The sequence below is a fragment of the Gymnoscopelus braueri genome, assembly GCF_963280865.1.
Source record: "Gymnoscopelus braueri genome assembly, chromosome: 2".
In the NCBI taxonomy this organism is placed as follows: Eukaryota; Metazoa; Chordata; class Actinopteri; order Myctophiformes; family Myctophidae; genus Gymnoscopelus; species Gymnoscopelus braueri.
The window spans coordinates 49,311,487-49,337,546 of record NC_137604.1 but is presented as its reverse complement, the minus strand read 5'-3'; the positions used below and the strand labels follow the sequence as shown (position 1 = coordinate 49,337,546).

Below are 26,060 nucleotides of genomic sequence, written 5' to 3'. Positions count from 1 at the left end.
AGTTAACTTATTAACCCTTTACTTTAAAACGAGCTTAAACTTTAACTCAGAAAGTTAATATGGTCTGTTGGGTTTGGATCAACCAGGCTCTGTCTGTGAGTTGCCATTTAAATGACCCAGATGAAACTTTTGTCACTCCGGTTTTGTTTGTCAACTCACAGTCAAACTCTCGCCGATTCGAACGCACCGTTCACAGCTACAACCTCTAAATATAACACTGGATACCAGTCTGTCTTCACACAACGTCACCACAACAGATCTTTATCTCAAGTGAATGTCTCACTAGAGCTCGACTGTAGTGGGGGTGGAGTTCTTAGCTCCACAAAGCCTCTGCCCGTGCTGTGACGTTATCAACGGGGGAGGGGTGTGTTTACGCAATCCAAAATGGCGCCAACTGAATTGTCACGAGAGGATCAGTCAGCAGGCTGCCGCTGTACGGGCCCGTGGCTGTTTGTGTTAGAAACACGAATTTCCTTCAGACAGCAATATCGGCACAAGTTAAATTACGGATTAGTTTGAAGAGAAGAAAGATACGACTTTGGCTATTCTCTTTCTCTTCGTCTGATCTGTAAGCCTTTTACTGGGATTCTAAGTGACTATTAAGCGCTATAATAGTGATTCACTCGAATTCCCCCTTCTCATCAGACTGTATTAAACTGTCTTAGAGGATATCAGAATTAACAACTGCTTACTTATAGTTACTAACTCATAAGGGTGTCTGTCGCTTGATCGACAGTGCAGCGTGAGTGATACTTGGAGCGTTACTCTGAGAAGTATTCTCACAAAGGGAGCCCACTTTCCCTCAATTCCCTGGCTCTGTGGAGCTCAGAGTTGGTGGAGGAGGAGTCCTAAGCTCCTAGTGTCCGTGGTACGTGCTGTCACGTTGCCAACGGGCGGGGTCTGCTTACGTAATTCAAAATGGCGTTTGCTGGAGAATTTGTGAATGGGCTCTGTGCATGAGACCAGAGAAGAAAAAAACACACAGCTCTGTCGCTGTCTTTTGCTTCTTAGTCTATCTGTGGCCAAACACGATCCCAGTCTTTCACTCAGCAATCGTCACGAAACCAGTTAAATTACGGACCAGTTTGAAAAATAAAAGTACGAGTATTTTTCTTTTTCTTTATCTGATCTGTTAGCTTTTTAGGATTCTAAGTGAGCTGAAGCATTACAGTAGCGGTTCACTTTAGAGATCCTCGTCTCATAGACGATTTAATAAACGGTCTAAGAGGATACTAGAGATTATAACAAGCTTACAAAAGTTAATAAATCTCAGTCCAGTTTTGACGTAATTTTACCTTGGTTTAGCTTAGATTTGTGTTAACTAATCTCGCTTTCTCTTCTTATTATAATTACCGGCTCGAGTTAATTACCATCGAGTGTCGGTGTTTATTAATAAATTGGCCATTGGTAAAAACTTTGTCAGAATTTAAAAGGGAAAGGCTCTTTCTAAGTAGCTAGTTTAAAAAGAATATTTTTCAACCTTTTGAGTGCTGGACTCACATTAAAAGAATACTTTTTCTTTTATTATCTCCGGGGGGAAATAACACTCTATTTTTTTCTATTGCCTGACGCACACACTGCCTGCAGTGGGACTCAGGGTTTAGTTAAAAAGAGGGCACGGTAATTTTGCTGACATACATCCTATCCAAGCGCGGTGCGCGTTCTGTTGGTTTTTTCTCTTACTGCTCCCCACGTTTGTTTTCAAACGTAGATGTTTGGTATCATCTGTCAACACAGTCTAGTATTTTCTCTCTGCTTAAAGACAAAAACCTGCCTCGCATAACGGGGCACCACCTGTAATGATCATGACACTGGATGATATCGCAGCATATGAACACAGGACGTAATTAGCTCATAAACCATATAAATATAATTTATGAATCAATTACAATATAATAATACATACATATAGGTATATATATATATATTATTATTATTGAATCTTACGTCACTGTAATGTAACGTGAGTTCTTGGACAGGTTTATATAAATGTCTGTTTAATCAGAGAGAGATACATTTTAACTGGTCGGACAAAAGACACCAAACATCCTTACTTTCCTTGTTACAATAAAATTGGGTTTATTCAGACTTCACCGTTACAAGTATTTATAAAGCAACGCTTGGGAAACAGAAACTTATGTTGTGTATGGAGTTAATGTGGGGAGATAAGAAAACAGGAGAGAGAAAAAGTCACAGAGAGTAAAAGAAGGAATCGCATTGGGGATGCATTATTGTAAAACCTTCTGAGCTATGCTCAACTATAACAGATATTCTCTTGTAAACACAGTAACGTCGCCTTAAGATTAATGCACAAATCAAAATGGTTCAACACACCTTTAGACCCTGGATAGGGGCCTGAGTCCGGAGACTCTGGATTTCGGGAGAAAGGTACACAGGCGCGCTTTAAAGCCCAACTTGGCACTGGTTCTAGCGAGTGGTCTCAGAGTTCTGGAATCTCAGTGCAAAGGCAATACTGAGTTGGCGTCGACGGTGGCGGAGGCCGGGTCGCCGAGTTGACCGCGGTGATGTCCTCTTGGAGAAGGGCGCATTTCACGGCTCGGGTGCGTGTGCGATGGAGATGAGTGGAGCGGAGGCCTTCTGATCAGTCTCTGCTCTTGCCGCGGCTGCGGGTTGCAGTGGCCTGGACCTCGACCTCCTCCTTGGTGGTTCCGTGTTGAAGAGCCCTAGGAAGGCTGGTTGGTTGGTGATGGGAGAGCCAGGGGGTGGTTCATCCCTTGGCGGCTTTTAGCCCAGAGTGGGGTCTGTGTGGGATCTATATACCCTAAAATGTCTTTGAAGTGTGGTCAAATGTCATTACTATGCTAAATCCTTATCTCCTGTGGGCTTGCTGACTCTGAGTCACCGGGAGGGGAAGCAGAACCCTTCCGTGAATTTTATGACCCAGGTCAGCCATGGGCCCCTTGGTTCATGCCCAGGTCACTTCTACACACCAAGCATCTGGAAATACAGCATAGTACTACATTTTCACATTATTGTCCATTATTGTCCACATGTCTCTCCATGAGGTCACGTGTAATGTCTTCTTTGTGGTGAAAACATAATTTTCCATGCGCTCAAAAAGAGGGAGAAAGAGTGTGAGAGAGAGAGAGGGGGGAAGTTGGGTGTGTGTGTGTGTGTGTGTGTGTGTGTGTGGCCATTTGGTTGGCCTGGCTTTCTCCCCCCCCTTTCCTGATCTGTTGTCTTCATCTTTGATGTCAGGATGGGGGAGAGATAATGGGAAATTCCACACAGCTCTTTGGTGAGCAGTCTGGATTTTACGGCTTGTCCGCAACGTCTCTCGCTGTTATCACCGTGTCGATTACAGGGGTGAGGGATGAGGGGAGAGGGGATGAATGGGGATGACGAGGAGGGGGTGGGGAAACTGTGATTCAGAAGATGAGAGGGTTCCAAGACGGGGCAGAGAACCCTGAATCTTTGTCTTTGGTTTCGTAGTGAATGAGTCAAATTGAGCTGCAATGGACTCATTCTCTCTCTCCAAAAAAAGGAAAAGTCTGGAACCTAAAAAGTAGGCTAAATGGTAGAGGAGAGAACTGAAAAGAAGAATGGGGTGGAGGAGGGATATAGGGAAATATAATGCACAAGGTAGACATAGGAGGAGTTGTTATCATGAAGTGACTCAAATCAGGTGAGCATGGGAGGAGTTATCATCCACGACCATGACAAGTAAATTAGGGGAGGAGTTGGTATCAGGTGAGTGAGATTGAGAAAGGAGAAAGGAGGTTGGGCTTGCCAAATTGTTGTTATCAAGTGATATAGAATCAGGTGAGTAAGGGAATAGAGTGAGGTGGTAGCATGGATGTTATTCCATCTGATTGTTCCTCCTGTCTTTCCTCCTGAAAATACATTGTTCCAACTCCATAATAATAATCATAATAATGTTCTCACATGCAAGGGCATGTCTGATTAGTGCAGCTTTTCCACTGAACACTGCATTGTGATTTGTGCAGCTTTGTTCAAGTATAAGCAACATCTCATATCAGACACAACCTCATGGCCCTCTACTCTCACAGTGGGGGTAGAATAGATAGAATTTGAAGCCTCATATTTGCCCTCATTTCTATTCGAATCAAGTCTGAAATTCCGTTCATTAGTCAAATCAATCACACAATTCTCAAAGCATTAACTGATCATTTAGATATAAATAAATAGCCATCTACATCTACATCTATTTTCACATTATTTATCTGTGGAACCGAGTCAAAGAAAATGTGGGGTCCCCAGTTCAAATATGATTATTTTGGGGGGTCACGGCCTGAAAAGGTTGAGAACCGTCCACTGCTCTATCTCAGTGGTTCAACTTCTGAACCTTTTCAGGCCGCGACCCCCCAAAATAATCATATTTGAACTGGGGACCCCCCACCCTGATAAGCACTTGGAATGTGTAGGAGTTGTAGAGCTGCTATTTTCAAAATGTTTGCCTCTTTCTTATATTATTTGACCAATTTGGCCAATTACAGTTTGTTGATTACTTTTGATGCAGTAGGCTAATGGTCTTTTTTTGTAGGTATTAAAAAGGTCTTGAAGGTCCTTAAATTGTCACTTGACTGTCATCTGGGGACCCCAAAAAAAATCATGTGCACTGGGTATCTGTATCTGCGGGTGCCATTTTGGGAAGGGCATTTTCATTAAGAGGCATTGAGGCAGCTGCTCAACAGCAGCAGCACCTAGTTAGTTAGTTGGACATTGCCAAACTCCACACTTGGATTTGTGAACTAAATCGGATTTTACTGCAGTCTAAACAGGTCTAAACATGGTCAGATCGTGTGCAGCCTTGGGACTGTAGGCTACACGTTTGTGTGTAGCTTGGTTCAGAACAAGACGTGAAGTGTTCAACAGCCATCATTTTATGTTATTGTCATTAATTGTGTCTTAATTTTACAAATTGAGGCGTCACCACATCACAAAACTATATGGCAAAACTTGTGCAAAATAGTTATATTCAGGATTTTTTTTTAAATAATTTTACTTTATTTACTAGGCCTATAATGCTCTGTGACTTTGATGTTATAATTGCTTTCAAATGTCTTGGAGTGTGTGTTATGGTTTCAGTGCCATAAAAATATAGAACACACACTGTCAGTGTCTCAAACCGATTTGATTTGTATTTGCTGTTTAGTCAAAAAATTTAATAATACATATTTATTTCATTGTCGATTTTATTTATTTAATTGTGGTATTGTTATATGACTATTACTGTTGGATTAGATATAAGTATTTTAGCATGAAAATATGCATTTTAGATGTAACCAAGTAGGCCTATACTCGTCTGGCATTGAAAATCGGTTGAAATTCAGGGAGTTGTGATGATTTTAATAGTGGAGAGACCGTCTACTTCAACGGACATAACTGCATTAGAAAGCTCGGCTGGCCTTTCCATTACGGCGGTCGCGGATACAGGTCGCTCCAATGAACTGCAGCGGCCAATGAGGTAGCCTATCTAGGTTTCTATCTCTGCATCTGACCTTTTAAATGTCTTTGACCTGTCCTGGATGAGCTGTCTGGTCATTCTCTCATTCCGTCGCTAGGTGGCGACGTGCGACCAGCTTCTCCAACTGGATAAACTGGCTCACCAACGGGCTCAACCGTATATCGCAGTGACAACTATCAGCCCTACAGTCAGTCGCAGTCTGGCATCCTGCGGAGAGTTTGCTCAGTCGCATCCCCCCCCCGAGTGTATGAGTGTGTGCGTGGTATCCCGGACCCCCTCCGCTGGTCTGCGGACCCCCGTCTCCTGACTCTCCTTTCCTTTCAGGATGGATCCAGAGAAAGCAGAACTGGACTCGTCCTGCCGCAACGGCTCCAGCAGCCAGGTCGTGTTATACGGGGAATTCACGGGCACCCCCCGAAAAGTCAGGTATGCCTTAAGCTTGAGCGAGAGGGACCTCACGGTTCAGAAGGTCCCATCCCAGAACAAGGTGGTCTTCAGCCTAAAGGACTGTATAGGGTGTCGGGCGCACGGCGGGGATGACACCGCAGACACAGGAGCGTACTTCTCAGCCTACTTTTACCCACTGAAGAGGCGATGGATGATGAGCTCCGGGGGGTCGCGGCAGAGAGTGGAGCTGTGCTACCGGGTCTCGGGGGTCCCAGGGGTCTCGGGGGTCCAGGAGGACCCGTGCGCTAATCTTGCGGAGGCTGAAAGGTGGGCTCTTGTGATCCGAGAGCGCGCGGCCCGCCAGCAACACCTGAGAAAAGGTGAGAAAATATACATTTATTATGGCAAACTTGATAAGGGTTGTAAATTGTAGGCCAACATTCAGTTGATGCGCTGGTGCAGCACTGCTCCACGTTATGCACATTTGTATTATCTTCAATCTTTGATCAGTGTGGCTGTCAGATTTTTAGTCTGGAAAAATGTGTTTGCATTCTACAGTCTCCATGCAGTCCCAGCCTCTGGACTAGCTACTGATGATGAGACTGATACATCTGTAGTCAGTAGCCTGTAGTCAGTAGCCTACTAATGACAAGGAAAAACTAATGGATCAGTAGGCTAATTAAAAAAAGAGTTTATTTTGGCAAAAGTTATAGTGTCTCCTGTTGTCACTTGTCACAGTCCAATAATAAGTCAAAGGGCTATTCTGTGTCTATTAAATTAGTCACTTATAGCTTGTGGAACCGGTTTCTTATCTAGTATACCTATATGTACCACCGGCGGCAGTTTAAAAGTAGGATAACCAGAAATATATAGGTCCCGCACCTATATTTCTGGTTATCCTACTTTTAAACTACAACAGGACAAACAAGTATTTTCATGTAAATGACAAATGGGAAGAACAACAACAACTTAAAGCAGTCATAATTTTTGCTACTAATTGATGTAGCAGAGTAGCCTACTTAATTATTCATACTTTTTGTGTGTGCTGCATGCACAAGCTCACAGCATCACAAGAAGTTTAAACCAGGCTTAATTACCAGAGTGAGAATAATGTTCTGGGGGGGGGGGTGTCACCTCATTATCCCCTTCAACAAGTTGCACTGGCTGCAAAGATGAAAAATATAGTTTTAGCTTTAGACACACTTTTTTCCTCCTTGTGCCCAAAGCCCACTCATATATCTGGCACACTGTGGCCCAGATAGTTTCCCAATTTGCACTCATTAATTTTTACAGAGGCAACATATTCTGTTACTCAATACATGGCAGTCATTGTCTCAGCAGAGGAGAAACAGACAGTTAAAAACTAAATATGGTATGGTTATCTTTTTAGAATGTTCATGTTAATCTGATCCAAGTTGACCTAAAACACAGTTTTGTCCCCATGGTAAAGAAAATGATTGTGTTCAGCAGAAAACCAATATACTAGAATAACTCTGTCTCCACTTTAGTTTTCTCACCCCAAAACCCTTATCTTTGCTCGCAATACAACACGGCTCATGACCATTTTGCAGTTTGATTGTATTGCTCATTACTGGGAGTCATAATTTAGTCTAACCCATGGGGAAGCCAAATGGCTCTGGTGAAAATGGACCAGATTCTTCTCCTAAATCATTGATGTTTTAATGAAAGTGTGCAGCCAGCAGACCAGGTGAATTCACAGATCTACCAGTTAAATCCAGAATTTTATTAGCATGTTGGGAGGTGATGGGGAATATAAATCTCAAGTTGCAGAAGTTTGACAATATTATGGAGCCATTATGATTGTGGTCTCCTCAGTAATCCATATCGGTGGCTTCCAAACGTTCCAAACGACTCAAGACCCAAAAGATACATTTGGTTTCACCATGTGACCAAAACTCACAAAATGCGTGAGTTAACCACTTGAGTCCAAATTCCATTCCAAAAATAGTTCAAATAGCCGATCTTCAAGCTTCCTATGTGTCGCCATGTGATAAGCTTGTAGATCTGCTATTTTTTGTTGGTATATGGAACAGATTTTTCCCCCTGTAATTGTTTTGAAAATTGTTTGGAATTTGTTTTGTTCTGAAAAATCTTAATGTTTACATTTTTGAAAATATTTTGAAACAATAATAATATTAATTATTATTATTTTAGTAGGGAACATAAGGGATATTTACTCACAACCCATAAAAATGGTTTGCGACCCAAAAATGGGTCCTGACCCATTGTTTGGGAACAACTGATCTATACTGATACTGCCAGAGGCTCTATGAGCCAAAGACTTCACTCTACTAAATCATGTTGAGGAATGAGGATCTCTGTGAATCTTAGCTATTAGTCTAAGTGATGTCAGCAAAGTCTTTCTGACCGTTCTATCAGTATAGATGGACTTCCAATATACACAGGGTATTATTCAATATATTTGGACATCCTTCATTCTTCTGTCCTGGTCTATATTTCCAACTACAGATGGAACAAAGATCTAGTACATGCTATATACATCTATTAAAAGAGTGTTTATTAACTCTACTTGAGAGTAAATGGTCTCAAATGTGTCCCAAGTGCTTAACGAAAAGCATTTATTTGCTATTTATAGCAATTGATTTTTCATCAGCTCTATCCTCTTGATCCTTCCATTAATATATTGTTTTCACTGCTGAATAATTGCTTTGTCTAATGTACATACGCAGACCAATTATTTGTTTAAGTAGGCTGCATTTTATGTATGCTAAGCTTTTCCCAGCTGGCCTCCTCCTGACACTCTTATGTTCCACGATAGAGAGGTCTCTTCAATAAACCTATACTTCTGAGTGCATTTGCATACTGCACAGTTTAACAGCATAGCATCACACTCTGTCCCTAGACACTTTAGGACTGCAATCTGCAACTATAGATTTTTTTCTTTTTTGATTAATCAAATAATCAATATACATAATTCATGGATATAATATATTATATCCATGAATTGATTATCAACTTAAGCTGATAATCAATTCATGGATATAATATATTATATCCATGAATTGATTATCAACTTAAGCCTTACTTTATACTTCGTCGTACAACAATGGCTGATTTGTTTATTTTTGGAACACATTTCTTATATGACGCTAGAATTTTCAATAGTAAAAAATACTTCTGTGACCCAGGGCTAGCAGGAGTGACGTCAGGACTTAGGTACTCTATTGGAAGTGAGAGTGACTCAAATCACAAAAAGCAGTTTTATGGCTCATACAATTCCATTGCCACTCTCTTTCCAACGGAACCCCCAAATTCTAAGGTTTCCTTATTCCAAAATGATTGTGACTCAGAGTAGCGGTAATGAGATGTCTGTTGCTGACCATTTTAACGTCTCTGGATTGATGATTATTTTAACGTCACTGGATTGATGGGGACGAGAGGATATAAGAGTGCTCAGTCACTGATTTACTCATTGATTTTAAACACCTCTCCATTTAAGAAACAGAGGGCCCTGAGTCAGCAGGTGCACAGGGAGGAACTATCGAGTGTAACCATGGAAACCATTACTAATGGGGAGTCTTTTGAGGAGCAGAATCATTAATTTTTTCATTCAAGTTTACTCAGCTATAGCTTTGTCACATTGTCACCTATTGTTGTCTCCTCAAGGCTGGACGGCTGAAGGCCGGAGACTGTTTTCGCTTGTGTCCGTCCGTGTGTCCGTCTGTGAGCAGATAATCTCCGGCACCGTTGGCCCGATCGTCGTTAAACTTTGCATGCACACTCCCAGTAGGCGTGCAAGAACCTCGGCCCGAATCAGCCTCATGGTGGCACTATAACAGCCCACTTCACGTTTTAGCCTATAACTCTTGAACTGTAGGTCATGCAATCGGAATTTCTCCCCGTAGATTCCTGGGATCATGATGCAACTCCACATACAGGCCCTAGCCATTTGTGCCAGACTAGATTTTCGTGTGTTCTTCAAAACACACATTTTGATACAACTCCTGCAACCTTTGTTCAAAACTCACACAAATCGGTACACATTATCTCTGAAGTCATGTGATCAAGATGTATCAGATCTGTCATATACCATTCCACGTGTCTTAACCTTTTTAGTCTTTGATTATGCAGTTAAAAGACTCCTGTATTAATGAATACACTCTGTGATATTACACGCAGTATATGCGTGTATGTTTATCTTACATATCTGTAATTTGTGCAGTTGGTAGAAATAGTGAGCTCCAATTTCTAGCCTGCTAATAAACTGTCCAAACAGGGTATGTCAAAATATCTCCAAAAAAGCCGGCCTGTAAAAGCATTATGGTAACCAACTGCCATCTTTATAGCCAAGAAAGCACCAGCATGGCACCATTTTCACTCAGTGGATACAGTTCTCCCAAACTCTACCAGGTTCCATGTTTACAATCTGACCTGACCTGATGCTAAACTAGATCACGTCGTCATGTCACCAGTGCAGTCAGGGCTGCAGCAATGAAAAAGAGTTCTGTGATTTCCTGATTAGCAAGTGTGTGCGATGAAATAACATGAATTTACAACACATTTTGACTCATGTACTTTTTTAAGTTCCGCTTTTACTCCATTTACTGTAAGTCGTTCTCAGGCAATGTGATCTGATGATGTCACCATTACTGTGATTTCAAGGAAAGTAAGAAGAGACACAATTTGTTCCACGTTCTCAAGGGAAAGCAGGAAGCAGAAAGCAGGCCGCACTCAACCAGTCAATGCCATTACTAATGGATTACTTCTGGACCCAGCCAGTACAATGGTTTGGTTTATGATCTATTATGTATTGAGCAATGGGGAGAGTTCACTATTACCTCATGTAATGTCTCTCTTTTACATTTTTTATAAAGGAGATAGAACACACCACTATACTTAAATTTTTGTTGCTTTTCAGATGCACCAACGTATAAATTATTAGCCAGTATCGATAGCACATCAAATACCAAGACTTTGCTGTTAATGCTTTGATCGGCTTGTTTTGTGATTACTGAAGAACATAAATATTCATCCTCAACTTGAATATTTAATTTCATAATTATTTAATCATTCATATTTATTTTCTTAATCCCCCCCGTCCCACTGTATGCCTACCAGTATTTAGAGATGTAACAGAATTGAAAAATTTGCAGCCACAACTAACCTTTGATCAGTGATTTATTGTAACTGAAAAGTCACTTCAATCTGCAGACGTACTGCACCATCATAACATATTTTCCACAAGGATTCATCTCTCGGCACAAGACAATAGACATCTGTCTGCAAAGCAGGAAGCAAATCTTTCATCTGGCCTGCGTACAGTTTGGATTAGGCAACAGAGTGAGCATTGGGCAAATATTGAATAGTAGTTAACTGCAGTATATTGCTTGCCTTGCATTGTTTTTTTACTTGTGTAGTTGGCACAGTTCACCATTCCAGCCTTGTCTTTCCTGGGTGTAACACTGTCACAGGCTGACTTTTCCTGAGGGTGTGACCATATCAAGTGACCAATCCAGTCTTAAACTAGAAAAAGTGCTCCTCGGAGCACAGGTCTCCGCCAGGTCAGGTACGTTATTGTGCATATTACTCCTTCAGTGTGTAATGTGTAGTAGTGTGTAATGTAATGTGTAGTAGTGTGTTTTCCAAAAGTCGGCCTCCTGGTGGCGCTATAAAAAGCAGATGTGAAAAATGCAGGGCAGTTGTTTTTCCTTGGCCTCTTGGGAGTGTCCGTGCAAAGTTTCACACAGATCGGTGCAGTTATAGGTAAAAACGTCAATTGGCCTGTTATAGCGCCACCATGAGGCTGATTGGAAAGTTTTGAAGTGGCATTTCTTCCTGGGGCAAGTGGGAATCTACGTGGAAAATTTCACGGAAATCGCATGCTTCGTTAATGATTTTAGGCATTGTGTTAAAAATGAAGCAATCCTGCACATTTTGGGAGCCAATCTTAGCCAATCAGGATGGAATCTGCTAAATCAGACAGATCCGTGTTGATCACATGACTATAGAGATACTGTGTACCGATTTGCGTGTTTTTTGGAGAAAATTTGTAGGAGTATTATCCAATAATGTGTTTTGCAAAAGTCGGCCTCATGGTGGCGCTATAAAAAGCAGATGTGAAAAATGCAGGGCAGATGTTTTTCCTTGGCCTCTGGGGAGTGTGCGTGCAAAGTTTCACGCAGATCGGTGCAGTTATAGGGAAAAACGTGAATCGGCCTATTATAGCGCCACCATGAGGCTGTTAGGAAAGTTTTCAAGTGGCATTTCTTCCTGGGCCAAGTGGGAATCTACGTGGAAAATGTCACGGAAATCGCATGCTTCGTTCATGATTTGAGGCATTGTGTTCAAAATGATCCAATCCTGCAAACTTTGGGAGCCAATCTTAGCCAATCAGGATGGAATCTGGTAAATCGGACAGATCCGTGATGATCACATGACTATAGAGATACTGTGTACTGATTTGCGTGTTTTTTGGAGAAAATCTGTAGGAGTCATATCCAAAAATGTGTTTTGCAAAAGTCGGCCTCATGGTGGCGCTATGACAGCCTGATCTGAAAAATGTGGGGCAGAGGTTCTGCTGGGACATCCAGGGAGTGTGTGTGAGCAGTTTCACAGCGACCGGGCCAACGGTGGCGGAGATTAGCTGGTCGCAGACAAGGACGGACACACACGGACGGACGGGGGGCAAAACATACTCTCTCGCCATGCCTTTCGGCCTGGCGGAGACAATAAAGCATGAATGATGAAACTTCCTGAGTCTCCTGTGGTTTAAAAGGCAGGGTACCGTAAGCCAAGAGACATTGCAGCAGTGATCTCCTCTGTTCCCCCCAAAAAAAGAGATTATCAGAGAATTCTACTGTAAACTTATAGCAATGAAGTCCCATTTATAATAGATGTCTAAAACACTGAAAGCTTCTCAATATTTTGGGCATGTGTGTGAGTGAGACACCTTGTTCCCTGAGGATTCATCCTCACTTTTGGACATTCACGAAAATATAATAGAGCTTGAAAAGACCGCAGAAACAAGTCTCATCCATCTGTCTACCCCCTCTCTCCCTCGTTGTGTGTCTGTCACTCTCTCATACTGGGACTGGTTCTCGCTCTCTCGTATATATATCTCCTTTGCCCTGGGGATTTCAGCAGTGTCAGAGCTGTCAACGTCATGCCATTCTTTTAAGCATGTTAAGATACATTGTTTTTAATATCCAACTGGAGGGATGCCCCTGAAATATCACAGCATCCAGTCCAACTTTAGCGTTTACCAAAACATAAGTATGAGTTTGGCCTGAAATACAACATCAGGACAAGCACAAAGAAGTAAACGATCAGAAATTGCCTCTCAAGTCACTCACTGACACGCAGACAACAACCACTAATCGTCTATTCAGTCTACGAAGCTGCTAGTTTCTCTCAGAGAAAGTCAGGATTTCTCCAGTAACAGAACATGTGGTTGTGGCTTTTTTATGATTGGAAGTCCATTTCCTCCACACGCAGGCAGGCTATGCTTTTTTTAATGGCTTTGCTGCAGTGCGTACGCCTTCTTCTGAATTGTATTTGTTTCACAAAGAAATTAATACATTTTTAAATTTAAAGTCTCACAGGCCTAAATTATGAAATTGGGAGGAGGTCCTGTTAGATGAGGAAGTAAAATATATACTGTATTAAATACAGGGAAAACACATTGCACTATAAATTCCACTTTCACTGAAAGACAAAGTTAGTGGCAGCAAATGTTCCGCTTGTCGAGAAATCTTAAGCTTTTGAGTTTGACTTTCCAACCTCTCCTCCCTAATTTGAACCGACGGTCTAAAATATCCATATGGGACACATACCATTCCAGAAAAAGAGTGGTTATGAACCCCCACAATGAATAGATGCTGGTGAATCCGCACACTGTCAAACAAAAAAAGGCTAGGACTAAACGGCAATCTAAAAAAACGCATACATTGTGCCTAACTTTAACTGCTTAAGCCCCCATAGGCTATACTTAGTTGTATGACGAATAGCAAAAAAGCAGGTCTACACACTGCGATGCAACCCGTCGTGAGCTTGTAGAGCTGTTATTTTTTTGCTCTTTTTTTGATCTAGAAAAGTTTGCCTTATGCCAAAAATAGGAATGTCAGAAGTGGGTGCAAGTGAAATATACACTTATGTATTAACGATGTGAACATCATGTTTTCTTAAGTGCTCTTTAAAACGGCATCCTCCCACATGTACACTCCATAAAGACCTCTTTCTCTCCTCATTCCTTGTTAGCCCCTACATTCATCCCTTCTTTCTACATAGCAAAATTAAGTCAACTCTTGAGAGTGGGAAATTGACCTAAATGGACCCTTATGGGGTCTCGGCCTTAAGTTAGCACTGAGGATTTGTGTACTTTTTAAAATCGGACAGTCTATATCTCTTTCTTTCTTTCTCTGTCTCATTCTTTCTCCTCTTATGTCTCAATATAGATCTACAGAAAGTTCACCACCACCTCCTTCCACACCCTTTGTGGTCTGGCTCAGCCAAGATCTGCTTACATGCTTCAAATGATTCCATGTCGCTGTACAGACAGCACTGTGAACAACAATCCTCACCTCACAACTCCGAAACACTAATTATTATACAGCACATAGTTTAACGAGATTTACATGAATTTTACAAGTGAGTGGGGGTATTTCTTTGTATAACTTCTCCCAGGAGTACTTGAACAAAAAGAGATTATTGCCATGGCTTTGCACTACCAATAGACAATTTTCACAGCAGCCATTTTGACAGTTAAACACAGCTGAAGGTAATAACATTAATTGTGGGCGTCTTTCATTAAGGTCTTATTGTGTTTATTCTTATTCCCCATTAGCTTCCCCATTAGCTGACGCAGAGGCGACAGCTAGTCTTCCTGGGGTCCATATCAGATGCATACAAATATAAAACATTAAAAATACATAATTACATTGCATTACATTATACAAAAATTAAATACAACACAAGATTAAGATTCCGGTCATGTGGTCTGCTGCTACAAGTGTGTCTTTAAAGCTATCTTGAATGATAATTTATTTTGTATAAGATGAATGTGAGATGGTAAGAAGTTCCAGAATGATATAGCTCTATAAATAACTGTGTGTTTGAGGAGATTAGTTCTTGGGGCAGGAAGTGTTAAATGTCAGCACTGACAGCTCCTCCTGTACAGTTAACCTAATGCTGGCACATAGAAACGCCTAACTGAAACGGCTGTCATGACTTGCTATCTTCACTTGGTATGCAGTTAATGACTGTAAACTCAGCAAGCCGATACAAATCTCATATATCCCAAAGGGCACTTTTTCAGAAGCCGCGTTACAGACTTCACAACAAATGCATTTTTGATGCCCTGCAATTAGTTTTTGTTTATTTGTTCAATAGGTATTCATGCAACTTACTGTGCAGCTAAGGGATAGTGAACATTGTGAGGTGGTCATTATTGAGAAATATACCCAGACAGTGTAATGCAATCCTGCAGAGCTTTATTTCTCAATATTGACGGCCTCATTATTCATTATCCTGCTTATTACACGGCTGCTTAAAAACATATTTTGACACAAAGCATAACAACAACAACAAAAGATGTTGTATTGATTTTTGAAAATGATTTTTCTGCTTGTGCTAAAGAAATTTGTATTCTACCATTGTGAATGAGCTGATTGGTCATTGGACAGTGTGGTCTGCTATCAAGAAATAACTGTGATTGACCAATCAGAATTGAGCATTCAACTAAGTCATTTAATAAATTGGTATATAAAATGTATACAGATATACAGTGCTGCATATAAGGGTGTGTGTGTGTGTGTGTGTGTGTGTGTGTGTGTGTGTGTGTGTGTGTGTGTGTGTGTGTGTGTGTGTGTGTGTGTGTGTGTGTGTGTGTGTGTGTGTGTGTGTGTGTGTGTGTGTGTGTGTGTGTGTGTGTGTGTGTGTGTGTGTGTGTGTGTGTGCGCAAATTATTCATGTCCTAAATTTAAATGCTAACTACTGTAAGCATTTTCTGTAGATTACAGATTTTGGAGTATCTTCTCAATACACATGTATTCTTGTAATTTTTAGGATACACTTACTTTCAGAAACAGGATCTGAACTAATACATTTTTGAACATTGCAGTATAGGAAGTATAGCATGTCAATAAAACGGCAACTTCCCATTGAGGTGTCCGATAACATCAGTTCACAGCTTCACCTTCCATGTGGTCTAAACAATGGTAAATAATCCATGATAAGAAGGTGAACATGACTCATGGATGGTCAACATCCATGGAACCATAGGGAGTATTCGATAAACATTTACTAAAGGAGTTGAAATGTATGGACATTGGTTGAAAAGATGAAGTGTGGATCATGAGAAGTATGCGTACAGCCTTGAAATTAAAGTTGACTGAGTCAACTGCAAAATAAATAAATATATATACCGTATTGTAATCCTATTATATAAAGAAGGGGCAGATGAGGACTTTTGTTCAAGGACATCTTATGACGCATAATACAGTCCCAAACACATGCTTGTTCTCACGCACGTGCGCACGGCACACGCACACACACGTCAGGCCCTCCACCCCTCCTTACTCTCCCTAAGGACCCCCATATCTAGTAGACAGATATTTGGATAAGCCTATGACTCAGTCAATCAGACTATGCTAGCTGAATGGCACACTGAACCTAACCATGTATGACAGAAACTTACCTCTTGCTCAACCCCATCAAGCTAGCAGTCTTCAGTCTTACTCACCAACAGTAATTAAGCTGTGTCATGCTTCCCTGCAGTCGTGGAATGTCTGGAGAGGGCATGACCGACTGATACAGGAAATATGTATGATATTATTATGGCGAGTGTAAATAATAAATTGCCATAATAATCTATAATCTATAAATTCACAAAACCTCTGTGTGTGTGTATGACATGGCATTACTCAGGTGCCGTCCAACCGATTGATCTCAAACTTTGGGTGTGTGCCGACGATGACCCCGGGGTGTCGTGTGCACAACTTGTTGATATTACAACCCGTTGATTGTAAAATCTAACGTTATTAGTACTGTGGTAACGGGTACTGCACTGGGTACTCTAACAACAGCAAATCCTCAGAAAACGGGTACAACGTGAATTGCATAACTGGGTGGGGCATGCATTCCTGACTTAACATCGTTCCTGACTTGTGTGGCCCCCGAGTAGGCCGGTGCTCTAGTAATAATAAACTTTATTTATATGGCATGTTTAAAAGAGTTTTACAGGATTAAACAGAAGAAAACGATGAAAACAAAGCAACATTTCAAAATTAAGTAGCATAAAAATAAGTAAAACAGTCAGGCAGCAAAACAAACATGGCATAAAGACAACAACAAAAGCACGGAAAGGCTAGTACTGATGTACATTTAAATGAGACTTAAAAGTGCAAACTGACTTCAATAACCTACTGTAATCTTAGATATGTTGTTCCAAAGTGTAGGGATCCTGATGGCAAAGGCAAGGTCACCTATGAAAGAAAGATAACATATACTGTAAGCTCATATATCATTCCTGTGGCCATGACAGCTCAATAGACAATAGATTACAAGCAACCCATGTCCAATTAAAGAAACGGCTGAATGACAACGGACAAATACATCAGAATGTTTGAGATGCCCTATTTTGTGGTGCTGAAATTGAACACCACCATTCTCCCTTTAATCTGTGAAATTGTAGCTGAGACTTTGCTGAGTTTTGTCACACAGGACTGTAGTCAGCCTTTCTCAGATATCATGCACCTGCAGTGTTATTATAAGATACTGTGCTGAAAAAGGAGGCTCTTTGGGTTTCCCCTTCCATTTTAACTTCCGTTTCCTTTGGTGAAGACCTCAGTAGTGATTATCCAATTATGATCTGGAACCATTCCCACGCTGTGGTTTAAAGCCTGCAGATCAGGCATCTACTGTGTAAGCACTACTTGGGAGCAGAGCAATATTGTATGATGTGTCTTTGCAGTAGGTTTGCTATTATTTTTTCGTCAATCCTGCTCTTTTGCAACTATGATAACAGCGACTGACTATGATGTGTGGGGCGACTCTTTTATTCTTCAGAATCAGGTGTTTAACAGTGTTCACCTTTATACTGTAGTTCAGTGGTTCTCAACCTGTGAGTCGGGTCCCCAGATGTTTCTTTTTTTTGTGGGAGGGTCCCCAGATGACAGTCAAGTGACAAAATAAGGACTTTTAATACCTAATAAAAAAAACAAAATGAAAAAAGTCCATTACTGCATCAAAAGTAATCAACAAACTATACAAAAACTGCTGAAACATTGGCCAAATTGTCAAATAATAAAAAGGGGCAAACATTTTGAAAGAATTAAGTCCAAGTCCAAGTCAGGGTGAACTTGGACCCCCCAAAAATGATTATTTTGAGGGGTCGTGGCCTGAAAAGGTTGAGAACCACTGCTGTAGTTGACCATCCTTTCCATAATATTGATTGACTATATACTGTACTGTAGTACATCATCATATCATCATACACAAGTTTGTCTGTGTGTCTTTCATGCATGCCCACACCTCAGGTCAGATGAGGTGTGTTATGATCCGGGGAAGGTCATGGGCATTGGGCAACCTTTTTGAATTGGTTTGATACTTTAATATTTAACTTTTTAAAACCTTCATTTCATACTGGAAGTCAACTGGAGGTCGGATTGGGCTGAAACATTGCCAAAATATGGAGATGACTTATGTCATCATAGTCATAGACTGGATTCCAATTACTTTCTGTCTATTTCACCCTTGCAAAAACGTGTAGATATTATTTACACGGAGGCCATTACATAATAACCGGGGAGTATGACAAAAGAGCAAATGGCCAATGTGTGACATAAAATAAAAGACTGTCAATGCACTTACAGTTTATGGGCAAGAGCAGCACGATGTCATCACTTAAACCCCAAATACTGGCCTGGGTGGAGCTTCACTCAACATTGTCCAAACAAGCAATAGAAACATATCTTGACCAACAACCTCCCAAATTAACCTCTCAAGTCATCACAAATGTATGCCTTACTGTCCAGCATATTGGATGCTATTGATGCACAGTACACATAATCAACACGTTAAACACAAAACAAATTGGTGTATTTGTTGATTTGATGCTGTCATTCCTGAGCTTTGTGCTGTGACATAACAACAAGCGAACTAATGATAGAGGGGGAAACCCAAGCCTCGAATAGACGCACACATTGATAGAGCTGTGGGATGTTTTGAAAAGGGGAGGAGGTGGTGGCGTTGCATTGGAATTAGACAAGTAGGTCTGTGTGGGCTCCCAGAACAGCAAGGTCACATCCTCTAATGTCAAGTAAACTGTTTTGAACTGTTGATTAATGAGGACACTTCTCTAGCATCCTAGTTCCGTCTGGAGCTGTGTCATTATCTCCTTTGAGAGTTAGAATCTAGTCCATGGATGCACAAGGAGGATGTCCCTACATCTGTCTACTATATCATTGGTTCCCAAACTTTTTCAGCTGAGACCCAAAAGATAAGTCTCTTCCCAGGACCCAAACTTAATAAAACATCCATTATGAATTATCCACTTAAGCACTATTTAATAGTGAAATTAGCCGATCTACAAACTCTCGTCGCATCTGCTATTTTCACTATTTCTTACGTTTTTTACATCTACAAAAAGGGGATATCTACTCACAAACCACAAAAATGGGTCTGTCTGCTACCCAAAAAATGGGTCCCCAATATATTTTTGGAGAAACACTGGTCTACATGATAAAATAGGTTTCAAAATGTAAACATCCAATTGAACAAGAAAGTTAAAATGCAAGTCATTTGAAGTCATACAGGTGCCATATACATTGTGCAATATCAATTTCAATATATATCAATCTATACAGGAATAACTACAGTTCAGAGTACCAACATGCTTATTTCTTTATTTTGTTTTCATCAATTATTGTCACCATGAGGCAGACTTTTGCAAAACAATTTTTTTGCTATTTCTCCTACAGATTTTGTCCAAAAACCACGCAAATCGGTACACAGTAGCTCTATAGCCATGTGATCAACACGGATCTGTCTGATTTTACATATTCCATCATGTGATTGGCTAAAATTGGCTTCCAAAGTTTACAGGATTTGTTAATTTTGAACAAAATGCCTCAAATCATGAACGCAGCATGCGATTTCCGTGACATTTTCCACAGAGATTCCCACTTGGCCCAGGAAGAAATGCCACTTGAAAACGTTCACATCAGCCCCATGGTGACGCTATAACAGGCCCATTCACGTTTTAGCCATAACTGCACCGATATGTGTGAAACTTTGCACGCACACTCCCTAGAGGCCAAGGAAAAACCTTTGCCCTGCATTTTTCACATATAATTTTTTTTGCTCTTACTCTTACTTCAGATTCTGTCCAAAAATCACGCAAATCGGTACACAGTATCTCTATAGTCATGTGATCAAGATGGATGTGTCCGATATTTCATATTCCATCCTACTTGGCTAACATTGGCTTCCAAAGTTTGCAGGATAGGTCCCTTTTGAACAAAATTCCTCAAATCATGAACGCAGTGTGCGATTTCCGTGAAATTTTGCACGCACATTCCCACTAGGCCAAGGAAGAAATGCCACCCTTTTCACATTGGCCTGTTATAGTGCCACCAGCAGGTCTAATTTAGCAAACCACATTTTTGGAACAAAATGCCTCAAATCATGAATGCAGTGTCCAATTGTCGTGCAAGGCCTAAGAAGAAATGGCACCCTTTTCACATTGGCCTATTATAGCGCCACCAGGAGGCCACAATAATCTACCTGACCTGGCGGAGACTTGTGCTCCGAGGAGCACTTTTTCTAGTTTGTTTTGTTTAGTTTTTTTTCCCTCTCTTTTCCTACTGTCCATGTCCTTGTTTATGGCTCCAACAACTGCCGTGTAGAAGCTCTTCCTGAGCCTGGAGCACTGGGCTTGAGACGCCAAACACTTGTCAGTCTGCATCGTCACAAAGTGAATAAACCATATCAAACACTTGACTTGTCACTTGAATACCGATTCATGCCAAGATAACATGACTTGATCCCTCAGATGTATGAAACGGAAACAGGTTAGGCTGTGTGGGTATGTAATATATGTGTGTGTAGGTATGTGATGTGTATGTGTGTGTAGGTATGTGATGTATGTGCGTGTGTTTGTGTAGTAGATGTAGATAACCATAACTGGTTCTACCAGTTTATCAACAGTAAGTGTGCCAAAGGTTTTTCAGATCGAATCGCTCTGTCATTGTTCTAACCATAGTTTATTTTTAACGTTCTGTTTATTTAGCTTTTTCCAGCACAGGATAGACAGATGAACACATCATTTCAAGTTGTGCCCATAGTTTACATATTCATCAACCTTCAGGCTTGTTTGGATCTTACCCTCAATTTATTTTATGGTAGATTGCAATGCAAAATGTAATAATTATCATTTCTTGAAAACCGACCGCTCCCAATAATATTTTTTTTGTGGAAGTCGGCAGCCGTGACGAGGGTATAAACGGTGTTAATCTAACTATCCAATAAAAAAAATGTTCTTTACTGTGTTTCTCTGGCTGCAGGTACTAACACTACTGTCACACTTCCCAGTGATAGGACCAGTCAATGCAGGCATTGACGTATTCACACATCACATCAGCCATTTTGCTCTTAATTAATACTACCGTAGGTTTCCCACCCCTGTGAATATGAAGTGAGAAATGTGAATGATATAGTCCATTGTCTCATTTCATATCCCGCCCTCGTTTTTCCTTGTGTCTTATCTCAGTTTGCTCTTGTTTCTTTGCAGGGCTGATGTTCAGTGAGCTGCGGCGGCCCTGCAGGGTGATGCTGCTGGTCAACCCACAGAGTGGGAACGGACAGGCGCTAACGCTTTACAACAGCCATGTGCAGCGCATGCTCCATGAGGCGGGGGTCCCTCACACACTGGTCATCACCGGTGAGTAGCACACACAAATAGGGGTGCAGCTATCGATTGATCGATTATAAAAACGAATCAATTATTTGATAGAATAATAATCAATCCCTATTTCGGGGCATGTCTTTATAGGTGAAAAGTTTCCCAAAAAATTTCAAAACATATCGAAAATAGTGAGTGAAAGAAGTCCAAAATGGAGCTTATGTGGTTAATCAATGTGTTGATATATAAAATATAAATACAATATATATTAAAAACGGGCTTCTCGACTTTTTTTGATTGATTGAAAAAGTTATCGATAGAATGATTGCTAAAAAAATAATGGATAGTTGCAGCCCTATGCAAAAACAAGCACATAGATGCATGCCACACACACACACACACACACACACACACACACACACACACACACACACACACACACACACACACACACACACACACACACACACACACACACACACACACACACACACACATTAAAAAAAAGGGATAACAAAACTGTGTGTGTAATGTATATACTGTAAACAAACTATGGTTTTATCACATTACATATTATCACAATTAATCTCAATCCCTGCCCATAGTATCAACATACTCGCAAACACACACACACACACACACACACACACACACACACACACACACACACACACACACACACACACACACACACACACACACACACACACACACACACACACACACACACACACCATAACATAGCATTTGGCTAACATGACCCCAGCTCCACAGTTCCTTTCAATGCTTCTTTTTCATCTCATTTTCTCCCTCCTTCCCCATTTAAATCCTCAACATGGTGTTTGCTGCTGTCACAGTTATACACACCCATCACTTGCAGTTGACCCACATGCATGCAGAGCTTTTCTTATGCAATATATTGCAAGTGTACGAAGACACACTCATGATACGCAAATTGCGTGCGCATGCAAACAAGTACACACAAGCATGCATCATCACTCATACAGACTTGCATGCGTGTGCACACACACGCACATAAATAAATCCTTTATCCATGATTTGATTTGATGTAATCTCACAGGGGGCTCATATTGACGTAGGCATAATCATCATCATAATCTAAACTGATGATCATAATGGTGCCTTGCCGTATTAGACCAGCTAAATCAGTTCATGACTGGGGATATAGCAGAGAAGTCATTGGCATGTGTCGTACACCTGGAGAGCTGGAGCATTTTAATTATTTGGTGGAGGCCTAATGTGTCTGTCACTTTGAACCTTTTCCCCATGTTCATAAATCACCACAGTGTCAGATACGCAGACTTTCATCACAGAGGGAGGGAGACAGAAGGAGAGAGAGGGGAGGGGGGGGAGAGGGAGAGAAGGATGCACTTGAAATCCTCTTATGTATATGACAGAGATGAATACAAATCTCAGAACTGCTCATGACTTCAGATACAGTATGTGCTTTTCAGAAATGTAATCCAGGGTTCTACATAACCCATACATGTGGCAAAGAGCATGCCCATTCAGCAAGAAATTGGAACTGCCCAGTAATGGACAATCTGTAGGCGTCTGAGAAAAGCCCTTTCACTTCAATGCCGCTCTGTGTGATTCCTTTGTACAAATCCGGGAACACATCTGTGTCACTTTAGATTTGTTTGGCTATTAAAAAATAGCAGATCTACAAGCTCATGTGCCACGCTATGAGCTTGTAGAAAAATCGTGAATATGTGTATATATATACATTTTAGACTAAAATCTTTGCTTCTGGGGTCCCTGCAATTTTGAGATGGGGGGGGGGGGGGTCCGCGGAGAAATGCATATCATTTTGGGGGTCCTTGACATGAAAAAAGTTTGAGAACCACTGATATTATAGCAACATAAGTAAAAAAAAACCAACAGTTTTTTGAATCCCCAGAAGCAAAAATATATATATATTCAAAGATTTGCACACATTTTCACGACTTGTCAAAAATAGCGTGCCACTCGGTGCCGCGCTATGAGCTTGTACATCTGCCATTTTTCAATAGCCAAAGAAATCTAAAATCAAATGACAGAGATGCGTTCCTGGATTGAATGGGTTGAAAACTTAACAGTGACTAGAGATACACGCATAGTGGTAATCTGTTCATATCTGACTAGACTCCTCTCTAAAATAAACAATACAGGCTTCTAAGCACTGGCCTACTAAACTGGCCTGCAAGGTTGCATAAACGTATGCAAAGACCTTGGCATGCTTCCATAAAGGAAAGCAATTTGAATTGGAAAGTATGCTGCAGGACAGAGACCTTTTGTGCCTTGATGCGTTGGTGGCAACACAGCTGTCCCTCCACCATGCATTACACAAAGTACAGTATACTTGTGTTAGTCCATTCAATCCAAGTTCGCTTTAAAATAAATATATATATTCAAATGAAGAATTTGCACAAAGTTTCACGATTAAAAAATGTATAAATAGCAGATCTGTATGTCTGCTAGTGATGTGCGGGTCGGGTTTTTTCATGACCCGCCCCGCCACGGAACCCAACCCGCCTCAACCCGTCCCGCGAACCCATATATAAATCTATGGCTCAACCCGCCCCGCGACCCGCGTGGGGAAAAAAAGATAATCATCATCATAATAGCTCAGATTTATATAGCGCTCTTTTAAGTACCCAAAGTCGCTTTAAATGTCTACAGTAGCACAACATTGTCATGGGCTAAATAAACAAGCATGTTGTTCAAAATAGTTTTTTTTTTTTTTTTTTGCGTGTGAGAGCGGCTGACCCGCTCACCCCGCAGCCCACATAATTGAATCTGAAATTCTGACTCGACCACCCGCGCCGCAGGTTGACCCGCGGGACCCGCGGGTTACGGGTCGGCCCGCTCATCACTAATGTCTGCTATTTGAATAGCCAAAGAAATTAAAAAAAATGCCACAGATGCGTTCCCGGTCTTAATGGGTTAGAGGGTGGTAGTGGCCAAGACATGGAAAAAACGAAGGTTCTCCGTTCTAAAAACCGAACCCCGAATTGGTCCCGATGAGCAGGTTAGTGCCTTGCATAGTTTCCTCCACCGTCTGTGTGTGAATGGCTGAATGTAACGCACATTGTAAAACGGTTTGGATAAAGGCACTATATAAATGCACCATTTATCATTTATGACTGTATGATATTATTAAATTAAACAGTGTCTGTGAATGAGGGATGCATCCTAATGGGTAAATTCGGACATTCTCAAAGTTAAATGAACAGATTGAATTTTACTCTGTACGTCTGTATGAGAGACAGAATATGAGACATAGGACAGACATTTACAATAAAACCTTCCTTAAGGTATCCATTTGAAACTCGGATAGCAAATGGAGCCCATGGTATACGTGCACAAATTCAATCAAATACACAGTAGATTTATGAAACGGCTAATCCGAGTTTTTGGTGATTTGGTGACAACAATATTTCCCACTGAGGCAATTTAGCCAGATGAAAGAAAGTATATTTTGTTTGTTTTATTTTTATACTTTGACATGCATTACATAAAACCAAGACTTGGAGTCTAAAATTCCCGCTTGCAACCCCTAGAGGCCTAGGTTGCTGATTCTCTTTTGGATAATAACAGTTTCCCATCTTCTATAAATGATAACAGGCAGCAAATTAAAATAGTCAATCATTAACATCAGAATCATTGCATTTCTATTTAAGTCCCTTATACATATGTTTATTCTCACAAACATGTTTCCCGCATAATATTTCAACAAAGTTGGGCTCAATAGGCTTCGACTTGAACACCATAAATATCCAATTACAGTAAGTAATTTGACCAAGAAAATAAAATAATAAATGGAGAAAAGATTTCAGAAAGTTTGAGCTAATTTCACACCCACAGCTAAAAGCCGTTTTCAACTAAAAGCTTCAAAGGAGAGCTCCATTTGTAAAGCATATTATTCTTTGGCTGTACTTCAGACATGTAAAATGAGCAGATGTTCTTGCATTTCAATTTAATGCATCTTAACAAGTAAGTGGCTTTGACAGTTGAAAACAACAACAACAACTTTAAATTAGACTGTAAAGCCCAGATACAGTTGTTGTCTTGAAATGAAAATGAGCCTGTGGCAGTGGGGTGCGGTTTGTCGTTCCCTGCAGCTGTCAACAGCCACAGCCACACGACCTGTTCATATAAAGCTGGGGATTTAAGGTCTAATCAGTCTGACTAGTTGGAGTTTTTACTGCCTTTGTTTAGATCCGGACTAGAAGCACAGTATGTATAGAGTTTCTCAGAGAAATAATAGATTTGAACTCTGGCCTAACGCATTATAAAAAGGAGACTAGAGCCTCCTCATAATCCACAAACACTCGGACTCCC

At 40.8% G+C, this 26,060-nt stretch overlaps 1 protein-coding gene across 1 annotated transcript in view; it reads left to right on the top strand.

Annotated features, from left to right (window-relative positions):
- The first annotated feature begins 5,646 nt into the window (after positions 1-5,646).
- The window catches only part of LOC308101649 (sphingosine kinase 1-like), a 38,255-nt gene continuing 17,841 nt past the window's right edge, over positions 5,647-26,060 (top strand). Inside the window, exons 1-2 of the mRNA XM_080451076.1 lie at positions 5,647-6,216; positions 21,606-21,755. Coding sequence (XP_080307202.1) covers positions 5,775-6,216; positions 21,606-21,755 — 592 coding nt within the window. The 5' untranslated portion in view covers positions 5,647-5,774. The remainder of the gene's footprint in view (positions 6,217-21,605; positions 21,756-26,060) is intronic.